The 17,038-nt window shown below is 42.8% G+C and overlaps 1 protein-coding gene across 2 annotated transcripts in view; it reads right to left on the bottom strand.

The window, feature by feature from the left end:
* The window catches only part of LOC126336564 (uncharacterized), a 119,070-nt gene that overhangs the window by 47,042 nt on the left and 54,990 nt on the right, over nucleotides 1-17,038 (bottom strand). For both annotated transcript variants that reach the window (XM_050000412.1, XM_050000413.1), the window contains exon 2: nucleotides 5,542-5,638. In XM_050000412.1, the coding sequence (XP_049856369.1) occupies nucleotides 5,542-5,605 (64 nt within the window). In that variant the 5' untranslated portion in view covers nucleotides 5,606-5,638. The remainder of the gene's footprint in view (nucleotides 1-5,541; nucleotides 5,639-17,038) is intronic.

Genomic DNA, 17,038 nt, shown 5'->3' with positions numbered 1-17,038 from the left:
TATGAAAGCATTAACCGTCGATAGATCGTAAAGTGACGTTTACTTATAACAATAACTATGGTAAATCGAACCAAGAATGACGTATTTTTATAAGTCTCTGATACGCGTGCATGGATTCTTATGAGATGCCCGTATTGGGAGCTAACGAAAGTCGATTGGAACCGCTCCTTCCATCAGGGCTTTGAGCTCACACAGTCCTTCATAGCTGTCTAACAGTTACCGTTATTGTTGGGTCTTCAATCCGAAGAATGGTTTGATCCAGGTCTCCAAGTTGCTCTTCCCTGTGCAAGCCTCGAATTACTTACAGAACAACGAAAAAGTGGTAGAAGCCGACCTCGGGAAAGATCATTTCGGACTCCATAAAAATGTAGGAACACGCGAGGTAATACTGACCCTATGACTTGTCTTGGAAGATAGGTTAAGCAAAGGCAAACCTACGTATATAGCATTTGTGTACTTAGAGAAATCTTTCGACAGTGTTGACTGGAGTACTCTCTTTGAAATTGTGAAGATAGCAGGAGTAAAAGACAAGGAGCGAAAAGCTATTTAAACTTGTACAGAAACCATACGGCAGCTACATGAGTCGAAGGGTGTGAAAGGTAAGCAGTGGTTGAGAAGAGAGTGAGGCAGGACTGTAGCCTGTTCCTGGTGTCATTTAATTTGTACATTGAGCAAGCAGTAAAGGAAACCAGAGAAATATTTGAAGTAGGAATTAAAGTCCAGGGAGAAGAAGTAAAAACACTATAATTCTGTCAGAGAGAACATCAGTTGAACGTAATGGACGGTATCTTGAAAGGACGATATAAGATGAACATCGGCAAAAGCAAAACGAGGATAATGGAATCTAATCGAATTAAATCACCTGATGCTGAGGGGATTAAGAAAGGAAACACAAAAAGTATTAGATGAGTTTTGCTATTTGGGCAGCAAAATAACTCGTGATGGCCGAAGAAGAGAGAATATAAAATGCAGACCGGCTACCGCAAGGAAAATGTTTTTGAACAGGAATTTGTTAACATCGAAGATAAATTTAAGTGTTAGGAAGTCTTTTGTAAACGTATTCGTCTGGAGTGTAGTCTTGTATGGAAGTGAAACGTGAGTAGTATGCAGTTCAAACAAGAAGAGAATAGAAGCTTTTAAACGTGGTGCTGCAGAAGAATGCTGACGATTAGATGGGCAGATCGCATAACTAATGTTAAGGTACTGAATCGAAAGGGGGAAAAAGGAAATTGTCTGACATAATGTGACTGAAAGAAGGGATCAGCTGATAGGACACATTATGAGGCATCAAGGAAATGCAAATTTTGTACTCGAGGGAAGTGCGGAGGGTAAAAATTGTAGAGCGAGACCAAAGCATGAATATAGTAAACAGGTTTAAATGGATGTAGATTGCAGTAGTTATTTGGAGGTAAAGAGGCTCGCACAGGTTAAAGGAACATGAGCAGTTGCATCAAAGCAGTCTTGGGGCTGAAGACCACAACAACATATCCGATAGTGGTATATATATCTGTGTTGGTCAGCTTCTTATATCCTTCTCGCTTCGTCCATCAAGCAACGTTTTGCTTCCGATGGAGAAGAATTCCTTCACGTCATCTATTGGTTTTCTTGTTAAGCTTATCGCTAAGCTCATATCTGCTACTACCCATTCCTTTGGTCTTCCTGTGGTTTACCCTCAGTCCATATTCTGCGCTTAGTGTCTGTTCAATCCATTCAATGGATTGTATCTCTTCCAGATTTTCTCTGAGGATACCAAAGTCATCAACCGATCTTACCGTCGATATGTAATTCTTGAAAGCATTTTTATGCAGATAAACAGTGATCTAAGTGGGGTATTTTAAAATTATCATCGATATCTTTTCACTTACAATTTTAACCCCAGTCGTCAGGACAGTACGCCACAACTTTCTATCGAGTACAAACCTTTTCCAGTAACACTTACTTCCAAAGACCTCAATTGTTTCTTGGCTGTATTCCAGCCATGGTCTTCCACTACAGTCTTTTTACAGTTCCCTCTAAACACATCTCCCTTCATCGTGTCCCTTTTGTCAATGAAAATGTTGTGTGTGAAATGTTATGGGACTTAGCTGCTAAGGTCATCAATCCCTAAGCTTACACAGTACTTAACCTAAATTATCCTAAGGACAAACACACACACCCATGCCCGAGGGAGGACTCGAACCTCCGCCGGGACCAGCTTTTGTCAATACGTTCTATTTATTTCTATACTCGCCGATTCTGCACAGAACCTGCTCATTTCTTGTATTATCAGTCCACTGTATTTTCAACCTCCTTCTATAACCCCACATATCAACCACTTCGAGTTCCCTCTTCACAGATTCTCCCCAGTCCACGATTTACCATTATACAATATTCTTCCCCAGGTGTACACACTCAGAAATTTCTCCTTCAAATTAAGGCCAATGTTTGATACTGGTGGACTTCTTTTGGCCAGAAATGCTCTCTTTGCCTGTCCTAGCAGAATTCCGCCATTTCGTCTACTTCGTGGTCCCCCCATTTTTATGTTAATTTTCTCACTAATCCCATTTCTACTACGCCTCATAACTTTCTTTAGTTTACTGATGGTCCACTTTCTGTGATGAGTAAACGGTTCATTTCGTTCATTACCTCCTTTAATTCTTTCTCTCTACCACTGAAGATGGCAATGTCATCCTCAATCTTATGGTTGATATTTTTCAATCTTAAATTTGAATCCCACTGCTGAACTTATCTTTTATTTCCGTCATTAGTATTTCCATGTACAATTTGAAAGTATGGGAGTCCCTTTTTAATCCGAACACTTCCTTGTTGGTTTTCCGTTCTTATTGTTACTTACATTTTGTCTTTCCTACAGCTTACACCTATTTTCATGAGAATTTCAAGTATTTTGCACAATTTTGCATTGTCGGACGCTTTGTCTAGGCATTCAAATCCTACGAATGTATCTTGTATCTAGTGTAATGGAGTGTAATGTGAGAACCGCCTCTCTGGTGCCTTTCCTTACCTAAAGCCAAACTGATCGTTATCTAACAGATACCCAATTTTCTTAGTTCGACTGCTTGAAGGTCCAACGATACCTACGGCCGCCGTGTCACCCTCAGCCCTTTGGCATCACTGTATACGGATACGGAGAGGTATGTGGTCAGCACAGCGCTCTCCCGGCCGTTCTCAGTTTTCGCGACCGGTGTCGCTACTTCTCAGTCAAGTAACTCCTCAATTGGTCTCAGAGGGGCTGAGTGCACCCCAGCTGCCAACAGCAGCCGGCAGACCGGACGGTCACCCATCCAACTGGTAGCCAAGCACGACAGCGCTTAACTTCGGAGATCGGTTGTGGACTGGTGTTACCAATGCGGCAGCGCCGTTGGTATTTAAAAAATAAGTGTGTAAAAATATACGTGTATTCCAGTTGTGAACGCTGTGTCAAAATTTCAAAGCATTCTGTCAAAAACTTTCGGAGATTTGCGATTGGTTAGAATTTCTGTATAAATACAGACGTACATGTTCGTTTCTTCAGAAACTCAAATCTCCGAAAGTTCTTCACGGATTGGCTTAAAACTTTATCACAACAAATCAAATGGTTCAAATGGCTCTAAGCACTACGTGACTTAATATCTGAGGTCATCAGTCCCCTAGACTAAGAACTGCTTAAACCTAACTAACCTAAGGACATCACACACACCCATGCTCAAGGCAGGATTCGAACCTGCGACCGTAACTGTCCCGCGGTTCCGGACTGCAGCGCCAGAACCGCACGGCCACCGCGGCCGGCCCTTCCTTGTCCCATTCGCGGATGGCGGGCGGACATATGATGGCCGGTAAATTTCCGCGTTAGCTCTAACTTCTCGGGTTTTCTCACTGTGGTCATTAAGCCGCATGTATATGTCCTTAGGTTAGTTAGGTTTAAGTAGTTCTAAGTTCTAGGGGACTAATGACCACAGGAGTTGAGTCCCATAGTGCTCAGAGCCATTTGAACCATTACACACATCCATGCCCAAGGCAGGATTCGAACCTGCGACCACAGCAGCAGCGCGGTTCCGGACTCAAACGCCTAGAACCGCTCGGTCACAACGGCTGGCCCATCACAACATTGCATTCGAATACTTACATGTTTTTATATAGCTACAGGAACGCCAAACGGTACATATTTAACATATATGTAATAAAAGGGGAAACGTCATAAAAATATAAATGTTGGTTTTTTCAAAATCGTTGACCTCCGAAAGTCGTTGACAGAATGCTTCCAAATTTCGACACAACCTTTGATTCTAATATAGGCGTGAGCCGGCCGCGGTGGTCTCGCGGTTAAGGCGCTCAGTCCGGAACGGCGTGACTGCTACGGTCGCAGGTTCGAATCCTGCCTCGGGCATGGATGTGTGTGATGTCCTTAGGTTAGTTAGGTTTAAGTAGTTGTAAGTTCTAGGGGACAGATGACCACAGATGTTAAGTCCCATAGTGTTCAGGGCCATTTGAACCAATATAGGCGTATCTTGAGATACGTAATTCTTTAATATAGGTATATTTTTAACATACATAACATATATTTATGTTTATATAATATATAAAGGGACAACACTTATTAGAAATGTCAATATGTACATTTCCGCCAGCCATGGTGTCCGAGCGGTTCTAGGCGCTACAGTCTGGAACCGCCTGACCGCTACAGTCGCAGGTTCGAATCCTGCCTCGGGCATGGGTGTGTGTGATGTTCTTAGGTTAGTTAGGTTTAAGTACTTCTAAGTCCTAGGGGACTGATGACCTCAGAAGTTAAGTCCCACAGTGCTCAGAGCCATTTGAACCATTTTTGTACCTTTCCGATTTCATTCAAATTTTTACACGTTGCTCTAATAAACGTTTTGCACATAAATACTTTATGCTTTTTGATATATATGGAATAAACCATAATGAAACGTCGTTAGCAAACAGTTCTATTTGTGGCTTGCTGGTTTATGATTAGAATGCTACTACACAACCTGAATTTGCAGTAACAATAAACAGGTCTCATGGTCAGAGAGAGGAGTGAGGACGAGATGGACAGATGGGATGGAAAAGAGTGATGATGATGATGATGATGGCCACTTTCATGAATGATGCTAAGGCTACAATGTTGAGGACAACACAAACAGCCAGTCCCCGAGCGGAGAAAATTCCCAACCAGGCCGGGAATCGAATTCGGGATCCCTGGATCCATTGGGTGGAAAAGGGGAAGGAGGAGATGGACAGAGAGTGGGGTCAGGAGGACAAAGAGAGGAGGAGGAGAAGATGGAGAGAGAGGGGGGAGGAGAAGATCGGTAGAGAAAGGGAGAGAATGTGGTGGACAGAGAGAGAGAGAGAGAGGGAAGGAGGAGGGGATGGCGAAGAAAGTCGGAGGGGGAGGCGGGCAAGACAGAGGAGAGAAGGAGATTATGACGTATATCCAGTTTTCAGACATATTAGAAACGCTTGCTTTTCATTTCTTTCTTTTCCACTTAAGGAGAGCCACAGCAAAGCGTGGCCGGGTACAGCTAGTATTCCTATAATACTGCTACACGCGCCGCCAGAACTCACCAGAGTGGACTAGCGCTGAGACGGCGATCAGTAGCAGGAGAGCATCGCTGCCGAAGCGGGCCATGTCGCGCGTGTTACTCGCGCGGGCCCAGATAACCTGCAAGCAGATAAGCAGTCGCATTAGCTCGGCCACTCCACTACTCGAGGCCAGTGCAATGCGCGCCGGCGGCTGTCATGTGGAAAAAACAACGCCACAACGCGTAACCTCTGCGACAGCACAAAGTAGGGTGTTTACATGGCTTTCGTTTGTTGGAACGTATTGCCAACGCATTGGTACAAATATGCAACATAGCTGGCCGTTATAATTACAGTGTAGCTACTCGCAGAGGCCCAGTGTGGGCTGCAATTACCGTATTGCAACGAAACTTGGCAGATATGCTATTGCATTAATGCGGAATCAGTTTACATTGGGGGAAAAAAACATTAGTTCCATATGTGGCCACCAGGTGCAAATCTGGCGCTGTACAATGTTTGTATGACGGTATGACATTCACAGTCATTTGACAAGCCGTAACGTTAGTGAGCAGTATGGCTGTCGAGAATATGGATCCTGCACTGTTAGTGAATCTGTTTTATGTGAACGGCTGCTGTTTATAATGAACGACGGAGAGTATCGGCCACTGAAAGGTCTGAGGAGATGCCCGAAGTCATTAAATCGTTTTAAAAACTAATAATGAAATTCGGAAAGACGAGAGCTCGGTGCGACAGCACGTGCCTCTTACAGTGCTACTGCTTGTGCAAAATGGTTCAAATGGCTGTGAGCACTATGGGACTTAACGCGTGAGGTCATCAGTCCCCTAGAACTTAGAACTACTTAAACCTAACCAACCTAAGGACAGCACACACATCCATGCCCGAGGCAGGATTCGAACCTGCGACCGTAGCAGTCACTGCATGTGCAGTGTTACGAGAATTGTCCATACAATGGTCAACAGTAGGACCTGTGGAAAGTTTAGCGGACTATTTTACACTGGTACCCGTACAAGTTCCAGAAGATGCAGCGCCTGAAATCTCATGATCCGCAACAACGTTGTGAATTTGCTCTTCGGTTTCTGGCACGGATTAAATCGATGACATGTTGCCGAGAAATATTCTGTGGAGTTATGAGGCAGATTTTACAGTACAGGCTCTGTGAATACACAACACTGCTGAATTTGGGGTACTGCTAAACCGCTTGTTGGGCACGAAGAGCATTTACATTCGCCGTATGTGACTATGTGGTGTGGATGCATAAGCACTATACCCTCGGTCCTTTCTTCTGTCAAGATAATACACCCAGACGGCCTGTCAGGCGTACCCTGACGTTTGCACATCATCGGGATCTCCTTGTAATCATGCGAATCCTGCTTTGGAAGAGCGCAACTATGTGAAAACCACTGTTTCCATGCAAGGTGGGCAATGCCGCATGTCGCTCACTCATTAAAAGATTTGCTTAATAGGACCTTCTACGAACGTGTTATCTCCGCAGGTTTTCCAGATGGATGGCCTGCTAGATAACCTGACCTGAACCCATGTGACTTTTGGTCCTGGGTACATCTAAGAGAAAGCGTTTACCAGCGATACGTTCGGTCTATACCTGATCTGAAGGCCAGTATGCAGGTACAACATGCTCAGCCTCTACCGGAGTTGGTGCGAGCAGCTGTCGATCATGTAGTTTTACGTCTTCGGTGCTCGTACTGAAGAAACTGTGTATGTGGCGGTTAAGAATAAAAACCAACATTGTGCCTCACTTAGTTGTTTGACCTTTTATATCCACGTTCCATTCCTAATCCATTGCATATGGAAACCTTTCTATACATCTTTCTTGCATTCACAGCACCAGATTTGCACCTGGTGACCAGAACGAACTAATGTTTTTCCAGAGTAAATCGATTCCGCTTTAAGGTACTAGAATGTCTACCAAGTTTCGTTGCCATACGGTTATTACAGCCCATACTGGACCTCTGTGAGTAGTTACACTATAATAAGAACCAGCCGTTATACAAAGTGAGCCACCTCAAACTTGCGGAAATGGAGAGTGCTATTGACGTACGGTTTTCACAGAATAAATTGGTAGCCAGGGACTCGTATTGTTATCCAATCAACAGATTATAATAATACTTAGAAATTTTATTTTGTGTGTAAAAATACACGTTTTAGAGGTAACAATACCTGTTAACATCAACAAACTAAAAGTGGGGTGAATTAGAATGTCAGTGGGTACGCGATTGCAGTCTTTCTCGGCGTATTCCACTGATGAATTCTTCTCGGGTTATCAGCCGAGTGGTGGCGTCGTCTTGTCGCAACGTTTCAGTGAGTTTCGTACCCATCATTTTCTGGCGAAGTGTCTGGATGATGTGTTCTGCATATCTATATAGCTGCTTTGCATACAGAAGCGGACGACGGCCAAGCAGATATATACGAGGGATGGAACTTAAATAGTGGCAACTATTTATTTAAAGCTCGTACAAAATGGATACGTGTTTCAAAGTTTTACTGATCTTCGAAGTAGTTATCAGCATTGTATATAACCCGTTGTCAGCGATGTGGAAGTCGTAGGATACTCTTAGCAGTGTCAGCCGTGTTGACAGTTCGAGCGGCGCGGCCTTTTGCCCGACGAATTTGTACAGGTCTGAAGCGAATGCCGTGAAGTGTTTCCTTCAGTTTAGAAATCGAGTTGAACTTACGAGGACTTAAGTCAGGGAAATGCGGTAGGTGGTACAGAACTCAGCATCTCCATCAGTCAAACAAATTAGTAACAGCTTGCGCTGTACGTGTTTGTGCATTGTCCTGCAAAATGATGGTCAAGTCCTGCAGAAAGCGTCATCATTTCTGTCTCTAAGCTGTTCGCAGGTTGTGTTCCAAAAATGAGCAGCATAGAGGCAGAAGTGATGACACTTTCTGGAGGATCTGAACATCATTTTACAGGACAGTGCGTGAATGCAAGCTGTTACTGATTTGTTTGACTGATGGGGCTGCTAAGTGCTCTACCACCTTGACTTAAGCCCTCATGAATTCAACTCGATTTCTAAATTGAAGGAAGCACTTCACGGCATTCGCTTGATAACTGCTGCAAATTCGTCGGAAAATGGACCGCGCCGATCGAACTGTCAACATAACTGGCACTGTTAAGAATATCCTACAACTTCCACACTGCTGGCAACGGGTTATACACAATGCTGGTGACTGCTTTGAAGGTCAGTAAAACTTTGAAACACGTATCTGTTTTGTACGCACTGTAAATAAATAGTTGCTGCTATTAAAGTTCCAACCGTCGTAGATATGCAGAAATTGCATCCCGACACTTCGCCAGAAGATGAGGGGTACGAAATTCATCGAAACGTTGCGACAAGACGACGCCACCACTCGGCTGATAACCCGAGAAGAATTCGTCAAAGTCAATGGGGTTTGTTGCAGATTCTAGTGCGAATCGTTTACGATACATCGTATTTTGAAAAGTTGCCACACCGACACATGTGCAACATCTGTGATAGCACACATTAAAAAACAACGCAAGTGTATACACTAGTTATGTGGATTCTGACAAGTAACGAGACAATTGACCATCAACGGCTGTGTTCAAAATGACCACCGACAGCGGTGACAAACGCTTCCAGTCTGGTATGGAATGACTGCGGAACACGTGCTAGCATTTCAGTGGAGACGTCCGATCTACCTACAGAAATACGTCGTTGCATATCATTGGGTGTAGTTGGTATGTCCCTTTCTTTCAGCTTATCCCACAGAAAAATGTTTACTGCGTCAAATCCGGGGTACGGACCGGCCAAGGTACCAATCCTCTGCGTCCAGTACAACAATTTGGAAACGGATCGTGAAGGCATCCTATAGTACTTCTTGCGCTATGAGCTGGACAGCCATCACTTTGCCACAAGTTCCTTGTAGCACCCGAAAAGACGGTCCGTTCGGAAGTTGCGTTCGCGTTCAGTGTTCCATATACGAAAAACGAGCCTATGTGCTGATGGTTCACTATCCCACACAACTCGTTTACATTCCATTGACGCTGACGTTCCATCTGACGAAGCCAACGAGGATTGTCAGCAGACAGTGCATGTTTCAGCGGTTTACCTGGCAATGATTGGTACATGTGGCTCCATCATTAGACAAGATACATGATTTTTCTGGAGTGTCATGTCGTAATACCCATGTACCGAATTTAACAAGATTCTCATCATCATTTCAACGCAGCTCTTGATGGAGAGAGATGTGATGGGGATGGAACCTATGTCGTTGGAGAATATGCAGGAAACTTGCTTGACTCACCCAACTTCCTCGTGCGATTGCGCAGGAACTAACGTGGGGATCAGCTGCAACAGCAGCAACGAGATAATTTCCTCCTCTACTGCCATCATCCGTTTCTTTCTATTGCGTTGTCTAGGTGTTACACTACCACTTTCACTTAACTGGTTGAAGAGGCTGGTAAATAACTGCCGAGATGGTTGACATGTATTGGGATATTTTGCACCATACACCATTCAATCGGAGAAAGACGAAGGTAATGAGAAGTAGTAGAAATGAGAACAGCGAGAAACTTAACATCAGGATTGATGGTCACGAAGTCAATGAAGTTAAGGAATTCTGCTACCTAGGCAGTAAAATAACCAATGACGGACGGAGCAAGGAGGACATCAAAAGCAGAGTCGCTATGGCAAAAAAGGCATTTCTGGCCAAGAGAAGTCTACTAATATCAAATACCGGCCTTAATTTGAGGAAGAAACTTCTGAGGATGTAGGCCTGGAGTACAGCATTGTATGGTAGTGAAACATGGACTGTGGGAAAACCGGAACAGAAGAGAATCGAAGCATTTGAGATGTGGCGTTATAGAGGAATGTTGAAAATTAGGTGGACTGATAAGGTAAGGAATGAGGAGGTTCTACGCAGAATCTGAGAGGAAAGGAATATGTGGAAAACACTGATAAGGAGAAGGGACAGGATGATAGGACATCTGCTAAGACATGAGGGAATGACTTCCATGGTACTAGAGGGAACTGTAGAGGGCAAAAACTGTAGAGGAAGACAAAGATTGGAATACGTCAAGCAAATAATTGAAGACGTAGGTTGCAAGTGCTACTCTGAGATGAAGAGGTTATCACAGGAAAGGAATTCGTGGCGGCCCGCATCAAATCAATCAGTAGACTGATGATAAAAAAAAAGAAGAAGAAGAAGAACACCATTCAAGAACGAACTTCATTCTCCATACACCATGAGCCTGCCGACATTTTCTGCGTTCGTAAATCCCATTGCACACTCAAGGAACACACAAACACCCTGTAACCAAACATAACAACATCGTACCTAGCAACCGCTGGCCTGGGTGGCCGAGCGGTTCTAGGCGCTACAGTCTGGAACCGTACCGCTACGGTCGCAGATTCGAATCCTGCCTCGGGCATGGATGTGTGTGATGTCCTTAGGTTAGTTAGTTTAAGTAGTTCTAAGCTCTAGGGGGCGATGACCTCAGAAGTTAAGTCCGATAGTGCTCCGAGCCATTTGAACCATTTTACCTAGCAACCACGTAGGCTGAATGGCATAAACAAGTGTCAGTTTGGAAACTTTTCAAAATACGATACCTCGCAAACTACTCCCACTAGAATCCTGCATAATGTCAAAAGACATTGTTCCATTTACAAAAGTGTATGTTCGCACAAAAACAAGTATTACTACAATTTGTGAATTGGCCAACTATACAAGCCCCTGACTATCAATCCGCTCTGTGAAAATAGCACATCAATAGCAATTTCCATTTCCGCAATATTTGCGGTGCAAGTTTTAGATGATTCACCCTCCATATAGAGAAATCACACTGCTAAAATGTGAACAATCAATTAAAAGTTTTGCACATTGCCCGCGTAGGTACAATGCATAAAGCTAAGAAACTTGACTTATTAACTAGAGTAAAAATTTAAAAAAAACGTACCAGAGATTGGGAGGCATACGCCGGTATATTACAGTGTTTATGCAATGAGAGATAGAACGCCAAACTTCATATACAAACGTTACAATGTCGTAGAAAAAAATAAAACGTTATTTTTAGTTTTGAGGATCTTCATGACACAATGGGAGTACCTGGTTGGAGGGGGCACATTCAGTTTTTGCTAAGTTTAGGAAAACTGCAGGAAAATGGCAAGTGGTTCACATCTCCTTCTTTCTTCTGAAAGTCGGAGAAAGGATTATCGTTGATACTTATCCGATGTAAGCGGGAAGTAGTTGAACGATGGCTGGTACGCGTTTGCACCACCCTAGTTTCCAGGACCCTGCTCGCCTCAAATTTCAAAACTACAGCTCGCTTCTAACTACTGGCTGTATTGCAGTATGTTTTTTACCTTTTTGTAAGATAGACAGGCGCCAAACATCTGCACAGTCTTCCTCTGCCAGTTTCGGCATCCATAATTTGAAAACGGAAGATTATAGGGCCGGGCACAGTGGCCTTCTTCGACAGTTGGTCGAGTTTGCCATTGCAGACCGGTCCCGCAAGAGCTGGGGACCATAGCAGTGTCATTCGCATGCCTCTTCGTTTATTTAGAAACGATTCTCGTACGATTTCCAGCATTTTAATATTCATTTTACTGTTACTTTTCGGGTTTTCAGACTATTGCAGTACACATTTGTCGGATACTATCAGCAAGTTCTGGAGCCCTGCATGACGGCCAAATTTGAGAGTCTGTCGAATCGTTACCATTTCCATGGTAACATTTGAACAATATATGAGCAGGCGAAATTACTTGTAATACTTCAACTTGGAGGCAAGAAATATGCATCCGGCTATACGATTTACTTCAACGAACGAAGCTTCTCTTCAGCGCTAAGAATGTTTTTACTAGTAACACCCCGCCTACAGTCTCAAAACTCTATTTTTCCGCTCATGTCGAATGCGTTTCGGACCCACTTCTCCGTTTTCAGGAAGTACCCTTACGTTTTTGGAAGTTACGACTCCTTCCGTTTATCGCCTAGCAGTAAAAGAATGTTAGAGTCGTAAATTTTACGAGCGCTGCAGACGAAGGGATGCAGCACTCTCTGGAGGTGGCAAACTATTATCCCCACATCAGAACTACGTTAATTAGAGGTTAACAAGCCTTCGAGGTTAGTAGTGAAAGTCCTCTATGAGTAATTAGTTTTGGATTGTATTTATTTCACTACTAGCTTAGTACCTGGCGTTGCAGTAGTATGTATTTATTTCACTTCCCCATCTCCTTCTTCCCCCTCCGTCTGTCCATTTCCTCTGCCTCCTCCGTCCACCCCCTTCTGCCGCTTCTCTCTATCCACCCCTTCAATCTCTGTCCATCTGCTCCCACTCCTCCGACAATCTGCTACTCACCATCTCCCTCTCCCCCCCTCTCTCTCTCCATCCACTCCCCTTTCTATGTCCGTCTCTTCTTTACCCTTCTCCGTGTCCATATTCTCCCCTTCCCTTTCTGTGTCCATCTCCTTCTCATCCTCTGTCCATCTCCTTCTTACCTTACATCTCCTGAAATATGCATCGTGCAATGACGTACTTCGTAGGTACATTCAGCAGCATACGTGGGTACTGTCTGTTAAATATGTTGCGAGTTAGTAGCAAATAAGCAAAAAAAGGTAAACGTCACATCATCACGCCTGTTGCTACAGTTTTACTACATGAGCAGCGAAAACGTAGCTAGCAATAAACTTCTTTCCTTTCATTATTTTGTGGGAGTTGTCAGCGAGCGAAAGTTTCGTAAAGGTTTGAAATTATGCGTTAAGTTTGTTGCAAGTCTCTAACTTCTGTCGTTCTCAAATCTGGTATAACGCACATACTAGCTATGCAACTTGTACATTACGCAACCAATAGTGAGGAAGTATGGAATAAACACGGCGAAGAAACATTATTTAGAATGGTATCACTTTGCACATACCAACGACGAAAAGCATTTTCAAAACTGTGTTCATCTTCAATGAGTATATAACTTTGTCAAAGAGCGAATATATTTTCCTAACTCGCCTAATATTCTTGAAATCAATAAGTATCTTATACTGTACACTTTATAAAGTAGCCTATGTCTTTCCTCAAGGGTCAAGGTATTTCCTTACCAAATTTAATCGAAATTTGTTCAGCAGGTTATCAATAATAAATTTAGGCCTCATGCAAGATGCGGCAGTTTTTGACGCAACTCAGTACTTCTGACGTTATATATCCTGCACAATTTGTAATACGTAGATATAATTTTTCAGGTACATTCAGTGGCATATGTGAAAACTGTCTGTAAGGTGCATCAAGGCGAAACATTATTCGTGGCTGGTAATGGACTACCGATGTTCGCAACATGTTGGCGACACAAAATCAGTGTTCCACGGCTGTGTCGGTAGAGATCAAAGGGACATTGTTCGTGGCCTGTTACCACTAAATTCCGCTACGCAGCGTTAGTGTTCGTTTGCTCTGAGTGAGTGTTTTGGTGTTTGTTTTGCTGGAGTGTAGTGGTGCATTTATTTGATGTCCCTTCATTGTTATTTGAAATGGAGCGGTCACGAGACAAAATTTTCCAGCTAATGTCGCTCCATGAGGCAGAGGAGTACCTGTGGAATGTACTTTGCGCAGGTTACAAAAATACTAAAATCAAACATGATTCATTACAAAAAGTTTCTGAGGCGCTTGGCACCAGCAGCAGTGACGTGGACAAAAAAAATGAAATCTCTTGTCTCAGTACCGACGAGAGAAAAGAAAAATAAAGTAAAAAATCTGGATGTGGTACTGGACACGCTTTACGAAACGAAGTGGTTTGGATTTAAATATCTACGTTTCCTGGGTGATATGGAACTATTTGAGATATGGCTGGCTTTTCTAGGAGTCTCCTGATGCCAGAAAATGAAGAGTAAGAGCAAGTCTTTGGTTCACAGGGGTTTGCTTTTTTCTGAAATTTGTGACTTTCTTTGAAACAAATGGTCCTATAATATTCAACAACATTTCAAAATCTGACGGCGATATCCTACTGAAGTTATGAAAAGCCAGAGCCGTCTTCCAAATTCAGCTCACAAAGCATGTCATTGCCGCCACGTCTTCTATAGTATGTTTTGGTCCACCGACGTCGACTGCATCGTTTTCTTCGTGTGTTTATTTCGTTAAGTATTATTAATGCAGCACAAAATGTCATTAACTCTTCCTCTTCACTTGACATAGCGTATCTCTTGATGTGAATACACAAAGTAACCTATCAGTTCACCGCAGCAGACTATGCGAATACGTAGTAGTGATGGGGAGCTCCTGAATGAGTCGTTCAAATGAACGCTTCACTCTAGTGAAGTGTGAACTAACCACTCAATTTCAGTGAACTGGTACTTCAAACTCTTCTCAGATAGCACACTCCACACTTTTTTCTAGTTGGTTCACTCACTCTCTTACCCTTTTCCCTCTCCCGCTACATCGGCACTACGTCACTCATTCTCCCTTCGCTTCAGTCTTCCCTCTACTGCCTGTCGACGAATCGCGCGGTGTTTGTGGGGAACGATAGGTTTACGAGGGGTTGGGGAGGTGAGGGGCGAGGGGAAAGCAGCGTCAGTTGCTTCCTGCAGTGCTGACATTAGTGATGGGCTAAACTGCGATTTTCCGATATCAGTGGTTTCTGTGAATGCTACTTTTCAGTATCTGCTATTCTTAACTGTGATTTGTCGCAGTTACTGAACGTAGGTCGCGTATCCCTCCGCCACTGCTATTTCTGTGACTTCTGCGATTTCCCGCCACTGCTATTTCTGTGACTTCTGCTACTTCTGCGATTTCTGTGACTTCTGCTACTTCTGCGATTTCTGTGACTTCTGCTACTTCTGCGATTTCTGCTACTTCTGCGATTTCTGTGACTCCTGTGATTTCTGCGACTTACCACCATATGAAAAAGTTACATCTGCCCACACAGAAAATTGCATCTCAACAAACCTGTCATTGGTAAGTAAGTTTTACGTTTGTTCTTCCGTTGGCTTTAGTTATGTATTAAAGAAACAACTGTGAAAATATTAATAGTGTAATTAATATGTAAGTAGCCATACAGTAGCATAATAGTTCGTGCTTAGAAAATGAATTCTAACATATTGTTATGTTCACAGGTACCCGAACTACATTTCAGTCACTCAGTAAATTGATAACTCAACAGATCTGGAGAAATTACCAGTGCGTCTTTAGACCGTTTTCGTCAGCCGAGAGGTTAGTTTCTAAGTGTTTCGATGGACTTAATTACTTCAGTGAGATCGTTCTTGCAAATGTGAAATATACCCCATTGAGTGGCTTTCATTACAGCAAATATTAGCAATCTACTCTGTCAATTATATTGCTTGTAATTAGTGACAGCAAAAATTGTTTAATAACCCTTGCGATTTTGCACAGTTCTGACTCTTGATTACTGGTTGCTGTACGTATCTATCCACATCAAGGCTGTTGAGAGAGGCTTGTGAAGATTCAAGACAGCTCTTAGAGAATTTGCAGTTTAAAAGTGACATAATTGTGAAATAAGTGTGCACATGAGTGATTAAACTGTGTTTTATTGAAATTGTTATGCGATTTTCAAGGAATAATAAATGTTAAATACAGTGAGTGAATAATGAAAATCTCATTTTCCACATGTTTAAGCCGTCCTATACCCGTAATTTTCCGCCACTTATTTACTGGTAAACCCCTTCTCCACAATCTTGGTGTGACACTGACCTGTAACATATCACGAAGTCTACAATATGCATTTTGAGGCTGTTGATATGAAAGTAGGAAGTACAGATCTTACAGTTAAATCAGGAATAGCTTAAGTGCAGTACTTGAAAGTAACACAGGAAAAGCTTACTTATGTAGGTGGTAGTAGTGTCGGCAAAAAGTTCGTGTGTGTGAAGTTGCTCCGTAGAACACCAGGTGCAAAACTTTTATCCCGAGTCTTGAACTGTGCCGGAATAAAAGTGAGGCATTCATATGACTCAATAATGCTGTTTTCATTTCACTACACTTATACAGATGTCTGAGTTCTGCTGTGTTAACATTGCAAAGTCCTGTAGGCATGTGGAGTATTAACCAAAATTGTCATATTGGAAGCAGAATCACATTTGTTACGATACTTGATATTTTCAGGAGAAAAAGGCAATGTTGCTTCTTATTAATATAATACATTCAGAGTCACAGCTGTGTTTGACCAACCATAACTGATGCTGAATGTGCATGTCGTCATATAATGTGAAGGGCTTATTTCAATAGTGGTTCAAGTCCATTACCTCCACTTTTCTGTCTATAATGCTTCTGAAATTAATGATCCAAACAAACATTAATAAAGGTTCATTTCTAGCAAGAAGCCATATGCTTGAATATTTCTGGTATCTCAACTGTAGATTTTTCAGCGCTCATTTAACTTTACGACTCCGTATCTCAAAATGAACAAAAATGGACTTGTACCACTAATGAAATAAGTCCTTCATATGCACACACAGCACACCGATCTCGTGAGGCACAAGGCTCTCATAACGAAGTACGTACGTCGTTCAACAGATGGCACTAGGAAAAGAATGTTAACTGCGCTTTTTAGTTGCT

Source organism: Schistocerca gregaria, chromosome 2 (assembly GCF_023897955.1).
Source record: "Schistocerca gregaria isolate iqSchGreg1 chromosome 2, iqSchGreg1.2, whole genome shotgun sequence".
In the NCBI taxonomy this organism is placed as follows: Eukaryota; Metazoa; Arthropoda; class Insecta; order Orthoptera; family Acrididae; genus Schistocerca; species Schistocerca gregaria.
Note: the sequence above shows the minus strand (reverse complement) of the source record. Positions and strands in the feature narration are given on the sequence as shown.